Source organism: Scophthalmus maximus, chromosome 17, assembly GCF_022379125.1.
Source record: "Scophthalmus maximus strain ysfricsl-2021 chromosome 17, ASM2237912v1, whole genome shotgun sequence".
Lineage (NCBI taxonomy): Eukaryota > Metazoa > Chordata > Actinopteri > Pleuronectiformes > Scophthalmidae > Scophthalmus > Scophthalmus maximus.
Window position 1 is genome coordinate 9,498,605 of NC_061531.1, and position 13,788 is coordinate 9,512,392.

The 13,788-nt window shown below is 43.1% G+C and overlaps 1 protein-coding gene across 3 annotated transcripts in view; it reads left to right on the forward strand.

The window, feature by feature from the left end:
* cacna1ia (calcium voltage-gated channel subunit alpha1 Ia) overlaps nt 1–13,788 on the forward strand; it is a 126,025-nt gene that overhangs the window by 54,649 nt on the left and 57,588 nt on the right. For all 3 annotated transcript variants that reach the window (XM_035614439.2, XM_035614443.2, XM_035614442.2), the window contains exons 3-4: nt 7,452–7,563; nt 13,204–13,337. In XM_035614439.2, coding sequence (XP_035470332.1) covers nt 7,452–7,563; nt 13,204–13,337 — 246 coding nt within the window. The remainder of the gene's footprint in view (nt 1–7,451; nt 7,564–13,203; nt 13,338–13,788) is intronic.

The following is a 13,788-nucleotide window of genomic DNA, read 5'->3' on the forward strand; positions in this document are numbered from 1 at the left end:
CACACACATGTACAGAAAGTATTGGCATATATTTCCCATGGCGTCTGCAATGCATTCAGCTTCACTAGCAGCGTCAATGTACTGGAGCAAGGCACCTGCTGTGCTGAGCTGATATGAGGTGAAATACACATGCAGTCACACACACACACACACACGCAGACACACACACACACACACACACACTCACCATGAGCTTTCAAATGCTGAAATATGGATGGAGAATGTAATCAACCTCTGTCTGTGACTGCAGTCGCTGTGCATAACTAGAAACTTGTGCAAAAATTTCAAACTCATGTGTGTCAAATTTGCCCGCATAAATGTGTTTGTGCAAACACCACATTCAGACACACACACACACACACACACACACGCACACACACACACACACACACACACACACACACACACACACACACACGAGTATTGACACAGACAGTTTGTGTTGTTTTGGTAGCTAAAGGCGACCCGTCTGCTCCCGTTGCCGTGGTTACAGGCCATAGGCTTGTCTTGCGAGGTGCCTGAGGTCCCTGCCTGCCATGCCAGGCTGTGTGGTTGGCTCCGTGTGTCTGTCCGTCTCTGTTTCTTACTGCCTTTTCTGCCATATGTGTGTCTGAATGTGCGTCTGTGTGCCTGCGTGTGAGGGATGGCAATTATCAAATTGTATGGCAGCTTCTTAAACGCCATTCTACATTTGTTTATTTTCCTATTACAACAAAAAACTTTCAAGCAGATACTGAAGTTGCACAGTTGCACATTAAGCCCAAATGATTTCTTAAATTCTATGTACCACAGTTGAAGCCATTTAAAACACCATATATTTTTTTTCTGCCTTTGCAAATCTCCAATGAGACTTATCAGGGGAGCACACCTTCACTGATTCTACAGAAAGAGATAAAGAACCTCTCACTCATTTCTGCTGACTGCCAAGCTACAGTGTTTATATGAAACCACCCGACTGTGTACTTTTTCGTTTAAATTGTCCAAAAACACAGCCGGCATGTCTCCATCTTGCTGAGCTCACGCTGACATAGCAACATGTGCACTTTTCCCCTGAACTGCAGGTATACAGAGTGATACAAGCTGAGGATGCTTACACTTATCTTTTAGAAATATATACTGAATAATAACAACAATGATCCCTCATGTCCTCCTGTGACAGGTGAAACTCACAGAAATTAAATTTCAGAAAACACTGTCAAAAGTAAATTGAATTAAATAACTTTCTTGACTTTATATTGATGACAAAGGTGATTTAGTAAAGCAAACCTAAGTTGACGAAAGGCAGAAGATGAAAACAAAATAGTAACATCATATGATGATATAATGATAAAAAACAGTCTTGATTTAATTAAACTGTTTCAATTCATCACAGCTTATTTCATCACATCATTCATTTACGTTTGCATGAGCCCAAAAAATATAGCTGATGCACAATCAAAAGTGACGCGAATCACTGTTTTTTGGCTTCAGGTAGAATTCCTGCTCTGGATTAGCCAATGGTCAATAGCCTGACCACTGATTATTTCATTCTGTTTAAACAGCTACAGGAAAGAAAGGAGCAATGACAGAAAACGTAACAATTTTATGCTACAAAAACACTAGTTAAACAGTAATTTGTTTGTGCATCAACAGGAATGATGACCATCACACAGAGTGGCTTCATGCATTTGTTGAAATCACACACAGTGGAGAAAGTTCAGAAGTCAAGAATGAAGTTAGAGTCTTTTAGTATTACCATTATTTGTGCCAGTGCAAACAAAATACTCACACCATGCCAAAAGCTGAAGTGTATTGTATGTCAGCTCAGTCATTCATCTATCACCTTTATTACTTCCAGACCTAAGCTACCATTTCAATTATAGCCTACCTTCATAAACCTGTCTTTATGTGACTTCAACCTTGAATACAAAAAAAAAAAAGGTTTTCTAACTGTGTGATGCTTTCAATGGAATTGGATGGAAAATCTGTGGTTCTTGGACATCATTCTATGCATGACACATACTTTTCATGAAGCCCTTTATTTGAAAAGACTGTCTGTATTATCTCAAAGGCTGCCAACATTTTTATTTGAGGAGACGGATTTTAGCGCTGGGGGAAAAATACAAAAGCATAATGCCCAAAATTTCAAATAGTGTTTTGAATGGGAGGCGCAGGACGTGCGTATGGGAAACGCGTGAGTCTATCCTCACAAGCAAACTTTTTTCTGGAGCTGGTAATGTGGAAGTGACACTGGCTGAGATGAGCAGAGCGGCACTTAGAACATACAACACCGTTTGCTCGAGGCTTTTAAGATTGTACTTTACTTGTTATTCCCTGTGCTCCTGTGTGCTCCTTTTGGCAGGAGAGCTTGTGGGAGGGAAAGGCTTGGTTGAGAATATAAGGAACTCTCTCTCCCTCTCTGACGTGTAAAAGTAAATTCCTACTCACACTGGATGAAAAGGTGAAATCCTCTGTGGGCCTATACAATGGCAAAGGCACAGTGAGGAATCAGCAAGAAGCATTAGGTACTGAAAAGAAAAGTCGTAAATGAGAAGAAAATCAGTATATTAGAAGTATTGGGTTGTAATTTCATGAAGGAAGAGTAATAAGATTGGAAAAAAAAAGTTGTAATAAAAAACAAAAAGCTAAAGTCTGTGCGGTTCTTTAAACAGAATAGACACACTTTCCTCCACAATCTTTTTTCAAGGTCTCGATACTAATGATGACGTGGTGCTGCTCATGTGGCAACACATGAAGTATGTCATTATTTCTGAAGATGCTCCACATTCCCCCAGGCTGATCTTGATATCCCCCCTCTAACATTACATTTAATTATCCTAATATTAGGACTTTTTTCACCTACAAAATAAGGACTTTACTCTTGTAATATTAAAACTCCCCTTTGAAGCCGTTAATAGGCAACTTTTTGGCTTAAACTTGTCATAATGGCGTTTAAACTGGTTGCACGGTGTAATGGCCTTTCAGCGCGTTTTCGCCTTGGTCACCGGACATGCGTCAGCCATGGTGTAACCAAAACAGGGAAGCTAATAACGTTCTCCTGGTATCTGTCGGGCTTTTTGGCTCAGCCCCAGATCGGAGGGGTCAGACAGACACAGAGACAGACTCATTGATCAATTTTTTCCCACAAGGTGCTGGGAAATTAAGTGGGATTAAAAAGAGGGATGAGAGGAGAGGGAGCTAGGTGCGGAGATTCCTGGCAGTCTGCCTCCCTACTTTGTCATGGAGAGAGGGACACGGGAGAGAGAGAGAGGGAGAGAGGGAGTGTCGGGGAGAGGAGCGAGGGCTCAGTGCAGCAGTTGCAGAGTCACAACTATGGAGTGTGCCTGTCAGATGCCAGCGACGGTGCACGGACACCTTCTGTAACAGCTTGAGCAGCAGTTCACCTGGACATCACTCAGTCATACTGACGGAGCCTCCGTCCAGCAGCTGGGACCTTTCTCCCTGTGTCACGCACAGCAGATTTCTTTTTCATTCAAGACAGCGAATTTGAAAACAACTAGATGGGACACTGGCTGTCACACAAGCCGTGGTGCGGGGGGGAGGATATGTGTGTGTCTGTGTGGGACTGTTGGTCAGTTTTGAGTATGTTTTAGTAAAGGCAGGAATGCTGCACTGGTTTTACATTGTGTGTGCATGTGTGTTTGTGTGTGTGTGTGTGTGTGTGAGTGTGTGTGTGTGTGTGCGTGTGTGTGTGTGTGTGTGTGTGTGTAACAGCGTGTGACCTCTCATCCTGGAGTGTTCTCACTGGGAGGGGAGACAGGCACAGGCTTCAGTGCCACAGTGAGAAGCAGAATGTCATTTTGATTCACTCAGTGAGACTGTTCCTGAGGTTTTCCCACAGAGTCTGCACACACACACACACACACACACACACACACACAGACAGGCACTATGGAGGGGAGCTCTGTTGAAAAACCTTGTAATTTACAGAGATCTCATTCAGTCATGAGTCATCCTGTTCACACGCACACACACACATGCAGAGCTGTTGAGTTGGTGCGTCCGTTTAACGGAGTCATTCCTATATTCCATTTTCCATGGATTACGTAAATGCCGCACACACACACACGCGCTCGCGAGCTTCTTCTTCTGTTTTACAAGAGAGAAGAGAATCATATACAGAAATAGATTTCAGTTCTTCAATTATTTACACGAATATGAAGCCAAATTATTGTCATGAAGCAGAGTATAACAGTCCAAAAAGAAGCATCAGGCAGCATGTCAGCCTGATGAGCCCAGAAATAAAAGGTAAACAAAAGTGTGAAATTATTAAATATTTAGCAGATTATGGTTATCTCAGTTTCGAGACTGCTGCGGAAAAATGTTGAGATGCTGCACTCAGGAAGGAAAAGACAGAACTTTCAACAGGCCGAAATAAATAATACACTCAAGTAATCCATTTGTTTTTGCTCAGCAGCCCTTGGCTTGTACATTGCAACGATTCAAGTACTTTTGAAAAGATCTTTTCCTGCTGAGGGTTCACGAGAAAGAGGGTCAAACTCCTTAGCTCTGCAGTTTAACTTCTTGAATGCATCACAAAGGCCGTCAAGCAGACAAAAAGAGAATCAGCGACACAAAGTGAGTATCCTTAAATAGCCTGTCAAACAGGGAGACGGAGAGCTGGATAGAGTTGGACAGCCTCAAACAGGAAAAAAAAAACAGGACAGGATGAAAGAAAAGGGCACGTCTAAAAAAATCTGTATTGACGAAGAGAGGCAGACATAAAAATAGGTAGTGATGTCGTGAAGAGGAAGAAGGAGGGGAAAAGAGTAAATACAGAGAGGAGGACTTGTTCGCTTTCTAAGACCATTAGACACACAGTACAAGAATAAAGGAAGAGGTGACGAGAGGAAAGAGAGACAGAAGGATGCAACCACCTGGATCGTCTCTCCTCAGACACTTGGAACATTTTGAGAGTAATATAGCCTCAGAAGAACAATCAAATTAAATGCTGATATGCTATAACAGCACGCCGCCTCTCCTTTGTTTCCTCAAAGCATCCGCCGTGTCAGACTCGGTTAGCTCCCTCCCAGCATGATTAGGGAGGAGACACGACCAGCCGTCAGCTCGCGCGCTGGAGTCAGCTGGCTGTGAGTCAGCCGCCCGCGGCTGCATCTCCCCGGGGAGGGAGTGGGGCTTGGGGTCAGGAAAGACAAAGAGACTGAACTCCAACCTGCGCTGATTCACCTCACATGTCAGTGCCGATGCTGCCTATACCTTCAGCTTTGATGCATCCCCATGGAGTCCGTAGGGCTTGCGAGGGGCGGCGTTTATTTCCGTGTAATGAGGTAGCGTGCAGGGAGTTGTGCGCGTTCAACCCGAGCTGCTCTACAAAGGCCCGTGTTCTCGGAGCTTTGGAGGGATTGCTGAGAAAAGTTCACTGCCGTGGCTTCTGTCCTTTGTCTGGTGTCGTCTGTTTGTTTGTTTGCAGCTAAGTCCCAAAACAAGTCTTCTCCTTCTTCTCGCCTTGGTAGATATGTGTGTATTTATTCTCCTTCCTTCCCACTATCTCCTCAGACCGTCTGTGTCAGGGTTGGAGGGGGCCTGGTGTGAACTCGCCTCTATTCCTGGCTCTTGCTTTGCTAATACAGAACCTCAGGGCAGGTTCCTTAGTTGCCCTATGGGAATGCTGCACACACTCTCTTTCTCTCTCACACACACACACACACACACACACACACACACACACACACACACACACACCCTCATGCATGCACATGCACATACATTCATACACGCTCAGGCCTGATTGATTTTTCATTGCCCCGTCGAGGAATAATGTGCCCCAAAGTGTCCGCGTTGGTTTTTGCTGGGAGGACGAAACTTTCCGTTGTTTGCTCTGTCACACATGGGGATGAATAAAAAAAAAGCCGAGAAAAAAAAGAGACAGAGATGGAAAGAAAAAAGGGCGGAGAAGTGAAACGTGGGAAATTGAAATGATATTGAGGACGAAGAGGTGCACAAAGGAAAATAAATAATATGAACAACAACAACAACAACAACAAAGCACTATTACCCAAAATGTGTTGGAGCATCATTGCAAGAGGAGGGTTGTGGTTAAATGAGGAGAGTAGGAGGAGAGCGGCAGACTCATTGTGATTCTATTTCTCCCCATTTCACGATGTCACCCCAGAGAGCAGGGCTAAAGTGAACACAGCAGAGAGGAGCTTCCAGGAAGGAGAGACATGTTAAGTAATATGTGTGTGTGTGTGTGTGTGTGTGTGTGTGTGTGTCAATGGAATGCATTTAAGCAGATTTTTATTTTAAAAGGACATTATACATATATATATATATATATATATATATATATATATTTTTTTTTTTTTAAATGCCTACCAATACAAATATATAAACAAACCCTGAATGGTGACTGAAGAGATGCTTTTATGTTGATTGATCAACAGAATGAAATTTGAAAATACTAAGCATCTTTTCTCATTTTATTTGCCTGTTAAAAGATGGCTTGAACTTTGAATTTGACTGGCACCAGTTTCAGCATTTCGGATAGATATCAAAACAGTTATCTGGTGCCTTGGCAGACTGCCATGTAGGAGAAAAAAAAACAGGTTGGCTGGAAAATGTACTTCTCACCTTCATTTTCATTGATAAATTGCTCACCGGCAAAGTGGCAGCTGTGTGAGCAGCTTGCGTGATGTGCTGCACGTACTGCAGCTGTGAACAAGCCAGTGAGCGGATGCATTGACTGAATGTGTTGACTGAAATTTGTGACATGAACCCTTTCCACACTTGTCCATACTTTGGTGTGTGGAAGAAAAATTGCCGAACATTCAGAATACGTTAAACATGGTGATGATCTATGACTCTGTATTTTAAAGACAGTCCGAGATAGATGGCGTATTTGTTCATGGTAAATTCATGACATTCATGATTGTCAGAATTGTTGTCGAACCAAACCCCGTGGTATAGTGTTGGGGCAAACCTGTCCTAATAATGGAAACAACATTCTTCTAGTGCAGGTTATCTTGTATAAAATAATGTCATTGCATACAGAAATGTATTTTGGATTTTAAAAAGTGGTCATGTTATGTATATTAAGACGATAATATTAGTAGTCTAAATTAGCAGTTGTGGGCAACTGACTTCATGTTCTTAATGATTTGTGAGCATAATCATTTCATTTCATTACAGGGTTCATTGTTTTAAAAACTATCATTTGATCTGCACATATTTGTATGGTAGCCATTTACCCATGTACAGTACACCTCTGTATCCTGTTAGCACAGTAACCCCCCCCCCTTTTTAACATACATTGATGCATATCTAAAACCATACAGGTCGTGTTTGATTGGAGCAAGATGTCCATCAGAGTGAAGGTGAGGTCAGGCTTTTACCCATCCGTCCATCAGCGTATGAAACATGTACAGTATGTGCACGCCTGTGTGTATTTCCTCCTCAGCTGCAATGCTCCTTAACCCCAGTCCTGTTAATACGTGGTTCGAGAGGATTAGCATCATGGTGATCCTGCTCAACTGTGTGACACTGGGCATGTACCAGCCCTGCGAGAACATCGACTGCACCTCGGACCGCTGCCAGATACTGCAGGTAAGGCAGACCGCCTGTGTGTGTGTGTGTGTGTGTGTGTGTGTGTGTGTGTGTGTGCGTGCGTGTGTTTGTGCAACATTACCACGTCAGCGCAGCGATGGAAGAGATACGACAAAACGATCAATTGTTTGACATAAACTCCGAGCAACGTGCCTCTCTTCTCGCCCCTGTTCCCCACGCGGTGATGCCGACACTGCAGCTTGAATATTTCCCATCCAGGAAGGTTTATATGCTCTCCTGCTCTTTGAACAGGAGAATGTGGACTTGTTTTTAATATAGTCTAGCGGAGCCGGCATGTGATGTTATCAGTCTGTGATGAGGATGCACTTGACAATTGCCAGCAGTTAAGTGGCCACAAATGCTGTAGTTTCACCTGCCAGCTTTTATTCTTACATTTTGCTGCAATTCTATTGTTTAAAACACTGTCTTCGCTCCGCATTGTTGGGGATTTCTATATGTGTAGAATCATTGAAAATCTGGTTTACTTTTTCATTGTTCCTATATCACCGCTGTCCCCAGACACTTACCTTTGTACTGTGTGAGACTGCTTTGGTGTCATTGTTCTCCGAATCATCGATCCAATAATAACTTGTCAAATCTTTGTAGATACATGTGTCCATGTGCTTGCCTCGTTTGTGGACTTGATTCACCCTGTATGAAGGTGTTGGTATCAAGTAAGGGTATTTATGTTTGAGTGCATATTATTGTGGTGTGTCCTTTTAGTTCTGTCTATAAGCCATGTTGAGCTGATGTAGGTTATGTGTTGCTGACTTGGTGATTTGCCAACTGGCTGTGGACTCTGCTGTGTACGTACCCCAGGGATTGTAATTGCTTTTCACTGAGGCAAATTTGGCAGACCCAATTTCAGTTGTGACAAGACCGACCCTAATTCTGCCTTACATGCCTTTTGTTGCCGATTTCTAATGACGGTTGACACTGAAAATCTGTCCACAGTGACCTGCATCTGAGCTCTGTGTTGATTCAATGTGCTCTACAGCCAGGTCTCACCTCAATTACGGTGGATAATAACTCCAGTGGGGTCCAGAATTCAGTGACCACCGTTCAATATACTTACATTTTGTATTTGTTTCTAATGTGTTTTATCCCGCATGATTTGACAGCGTTCAACAGAGCCTCTCGTTATGTCACAGAACGCTTGGTTTTCTCAGCGGTCCTCAAGTGCCCCCGTAAATGTGTGGGGTTAGGGTCAGGTGAAGGGGTGGAGGAGAGTCTGGACTCCCTTGTCTTCTCTGGTCTTCGAGTGGGTCCTGCTACTCATCCTCAGAGACCACTACCAAAATACCCTTTTGGAGAACACTTTTGCCGATTGGAGTCTTCGGTTTTTTATTTAGCAAATGATGCATCTGTGGTGAGGTGCTTTTCTATTTCTCAGCGAACCAAGCATGATGAATTGATCTTCTTGATTTTGATCTGCCTGATTGTGCTGTGGATAGAGCTGATCCAATTTATGCAAAGCATGTTAGAGTTTCCATGCACTGCCCCCATTGAAACATATAGTGTAGCCATGATTTGACACTGGGAAAGCTCCTCTTTGCTTAGAATAACAGTTTTAATTAAGATTTTTCCAAATATTTAACATGGACACAGGTTACAAGTTGAGTTACTTGAACAAGCCTGTGATGGGGAAATCAAATCAGTGTCACCTGAATGCATCTCAGGGTCCCATATTTCTAATTCATTTTACACTACATGACTTCTGGTGATTATTTATTTTTTTGAATCCTCAAACTTTCTGATTATTTTGAGGTTTATGTCAAAATATTAGAGATTTATTAGTGTGGTTTGGATCCCGCAGAACTCACTTTATGGAGCTTTTACGAAACTACTCTATTTATTGCTTCATTGTGCAGAGATTTCAAAAAAGTATTCACTGTTGTATTAAAACTTCCTGCTTCACGGTCTCTCTCCCTCTCCTTGCCTCCTCTTGCAGTACCGTCTTCCCTCTCGTTACGCTCCCATTCCCCCGTCCCACACACTTGTTCTCCGTCCCTTCCTTCATCCTTTGTCTTTCTAACAAGCTCATTGTCTCCCCAGGTACTGTGAGGGGTCCTGTTCTGGTGGTTGCTAATGGTAACAGGAGAGATTTTGCTGACAGGGCTTAGATAGTTAGAGTGGCCCTCACATGCCTCTGGCCCTCTGTGAAATACAATATCCCCACCTCACTTTTTGAAGGGAAGAGATACAGTAATAGCCACAAACAAGGTAAACATTACCTCAGGATCAGTTCAGATATCCGTCTGCAGGGGTTAAATTGGGATTTAGAGTCCTGGACCTCAGGGATCGAAACCCTCATGGTTCATGTGATGCACCTTATCTGCTACACCTTCATCAATACCTACAAAAAATACAATCAATCCTAAATGACCAGACTACATGATACAGGGCTATGGTTCATATTAACATTTCATGATACCAATCAATCTATACGGTATATATATAAATATAGTCAAAATAATCACTGCACTGAAAAGTAGGATGTCAAAACAAAAAGATGAGTAAGGAAATAGTCACAGTAAAAGCTGTAGCAGGGATTTTTGATTCTATTGTTTTTGAACCTGATAATTTTCCCTGCTTTGGGGGGCACAAATACAGATATATGTATATTACAAAACATTGCCACACAGAACCAAAAATTATCTGCAAAGCCAGACACCAATTAACTGACCCTTTAATACCAATTGTGCAGAAATATTAAAACATGGCGTCTTGTGTGAGCAGCTAATTTTTCTCATCATAATCCCAGCACGGCCCATTTTGGTCTAAGTGGATTGAACAATGGATCACACTTTAAAAAATCTATTAAAAATAATGCCTTGAATTGTTTGAAGCACCGGAAATTAACAAACACACAGCCACGAGCTGAGGACGGAGGTCCTCTCCAGTCGGCCCCAAGTTAACCCCTGTTTGTACTGTATTTGCACAGTGATTTCTTGTTATTATACGTCTGAATACACCATGAAAGGATTAACCTTTAAATCTATCTAGATCGGAATAAAGCTTCAGAGCTGCAGACACTTTGCAGAACGGTCAGGTATCCCTTTTCCCCTTGCAATTTGTCTGGGAGTGTAAAGTGAAAATTTGTCCTCATGGTGCCTTTGGTTTGAAACACTGATTCATCTTGTCAGCCACTAATTCCACATACAGAGAAAGAGACACATACATTATTTTAAACGGTACCACTACAGTCCTGATGACCTACTTAGCGCGTCCTCTCCTCCTGCCAAATAAGCGGCGCAGTGACAGCATATGAAGTAGTTCCCCCGACCGGCTCCTATTTCAAATCATGAAACGGCCCATCGCTAGACAGCCTCAGCCTCTTCACAAATCACGTCAATGATGAAACCTGATAGGCTGACTGAGGAGGAAGCTGGCAGCAGAGGCAAATAACAGCGATGAATTCATTCCCCCCTTTCACCCGCCGCCGAGCGCGACAGGGATCCGACTGGTGCCGCCAATGTCGGATTACATGCGAAGCGTGCAGGCTGCATTATTTATCAAAACATCATTTAAACAGCACGAGACTGATCTTCTCATCTTCCCCATTGCCTGACGCCAGCTCCGCGCGCCGCCTCCGGTTGAGCTGGCGCTCGTGTGAGGTTTTGTGTACATGCGTGTGCGGGTGAATGCGAAGGGATTGGAACGCGTGTCGCCCTTTCAAACGCACTAAAACGCAGACTCAGGCCAGCACAACGCCACGTTCACACGCTAGAGATTTGACCCCTGGAAATAAACAAATAGTACGGTCCACACCTGCAGAACAAGTGTATAGATCGCTGTCAAACCAGCAGCACCGTCCACTGCCACTTTTAGTGGCTGCAACGTGAATAAATCCACACAAATTCACACTGCCTTCATCTCGGTGAATGTGATCTCAACTGGGTGCTCTCCTCCAGCTGAAGCGTATTGCTCACATGCTGCATATCAGTGCTGTCTGGCCTGCTGTGGGCTGGGTTGTCGGCTCTCTAGTTTAACATCTAACTTTTGCCCGAAACCTGTAGAAAAAGGTAATAACCTTAAAGTACTTCTGGAAAATTGTTTTTCCCATCGCACCGCGTGTATTGGTTCGCGGCAACGTGATTTGTTGAGTGCACTGACTCTGTTCTCAGGGCTCACTTACTGAGCCTAGGGCGGCATGCAGCAGCTGGAGAGTCCCTGTGATCTTTGAAAACCTGATGGATTTTTTTTACCTATGAACTGAGTGACATTTAACCTGTCGACTCAAGATTATATATCGGAGAAGATCGGCATGTCACCAGTACCCGTAACAGCTACCGTGTGTAAAACGACTCAGAGGGGAGAGCAAAGTCTTTATTTCTTAATTGTTCCAAAGAGGCACTCCAGGTATCCCATTCGAAGGAGTTTGGCGCCGTGCACTAATTGCTTACCAAGTTCGAAAAAATGACTTCAATTGGCGACGCGCAGATCAAGTTTAAACCTTAAATTGCATAAACATCTATTTCATTTGTGTGTTACCAATTGAAGTTTTTAATTTCTTTTTCAAGTTGGTAAGCAATTTTCTTTTTTCAATTTGTTTTTGCATGGGTTTCAGACAGGGTGCGGGTGGGGTTTTTTCCGGACAAACGGAAACCCCTGGCGTCAGCACAAAGCACAAATTGCGACCAATGAGTTGATTGTGAATTTCCCGGCCTTGGAAATCTCTGTGAAGAAGCAGCAGCTCGAGTTATACAACATAAAGGAGGGATGTGTAACGAGGCCGCAAACAGAGTCAGAACGAGCCCAGGGCAAATCACTGGGAAAGAGTTTTATTCTGAAAATATGATAGGGGGTTAGGCTAGTGATCTGAACATAATAAGCACAACATGGCAGAGATCATATGTCTCGCTGTCACATCACACTTTAAGTTGTTAAAGAGCTCATTTACTTTCTTTGTTTTCCTGTCCATTTCTCACATCTCTTCTGATTCCGTTCAGTTTGCACTTTGCAAATGCAGAAATTCAAGCCATTCATTTCACAATATTATTAGCAAACTTGCCAACCAGTGCTTTCATAGCCATTACCAAAGACCACACACACACACACGGGCACATTAAAAGCTGTCCTGCATACTACATTTGTGCTGTTTGAAAGGACAATTGGATGGAAAATAACGAATTTGTCCCCAAGTCCTGTGAGTTTAAGGGATGAGTCGGTTGCTGAGCGTGAACCTGCCACACTCGAAAACTGTAAAAAAAAAACTGCAGTTGAACTGTGAAAATAGCAGGTCACTGATTGTTTTGAGTAGTTAGGGTCGGAACCCAAAAAAAATTGTCTGAGAAGCTTTGCATGTGTGCTTCTGGCAATTTAGTTTCACAGTCTCTCATTGTGCTTTTGAACAAAATCTGCATTTTTCTCTTTAGCTCTATTGTTAACAACTAATGAGTTTTTCTTTTTTTTTTTTTTTCTTTTTCAACCAGACGATTTAAACCAGACAATTTGTTCTCACCACAGATGACTCCTTGTTCACCAAGAGGCTGACAGCGTCTTGAGCCCACTCATTTCATGAACACACGAGGGCGCACAGATGTCCGGCTCAATCACTGACCACCGAATGCATCTTCTGCCCTCTTTTAGCTCCTCTTCGCTCCTCCAACTTTATCTCCCTCTCTCCCTCTCTTTCAGGCCTTCGACGCGTTCATCTACATCTTCTTCGCGTTGGAGATGGTGGTGAAGATGGTGGCTCTCGGGATCTTTGGCCGTCGCTGTTACCTGGGGGACACCTGGAACAGGCTGGACTTCTTCATCGTCATGGCAGGGTGAGCAACTTTATGTCAGCGTTAATTACTCATCCGCTTGTCTGTTATGTCGTTTTTGGGGGAAATTGATTTGAGCAAAGCGAGTCTGTCCGCTCTTGAAAGCAAGGCTCGATAGATGGTAAGATAACTCAACATCTTCCTTTATGCTGTCATGAACTTCAATGAGGGTGAATGTCAGGTTCATGACTGAATTAGTTCACTTTGACTTAAAGTCTGAATTCTATAATATGATTCTATAATATGATGTCTACACTGAACTAGTCTCTACTGCTCAACTGCTTGCATTATATCTATTTGTGCACCGGGTTTCTAAGCTCTAAGAAGATTATTAGGGCTGTCAGGTGCTATTAAACGCAGCGTGATTTTCATTCTCACTAGACATTTTCGCATTTTCTCCTTGCGAGTCGAGTTAGGGCTGATGATGCAGGATGACAGGTCACCAAAACTGTCT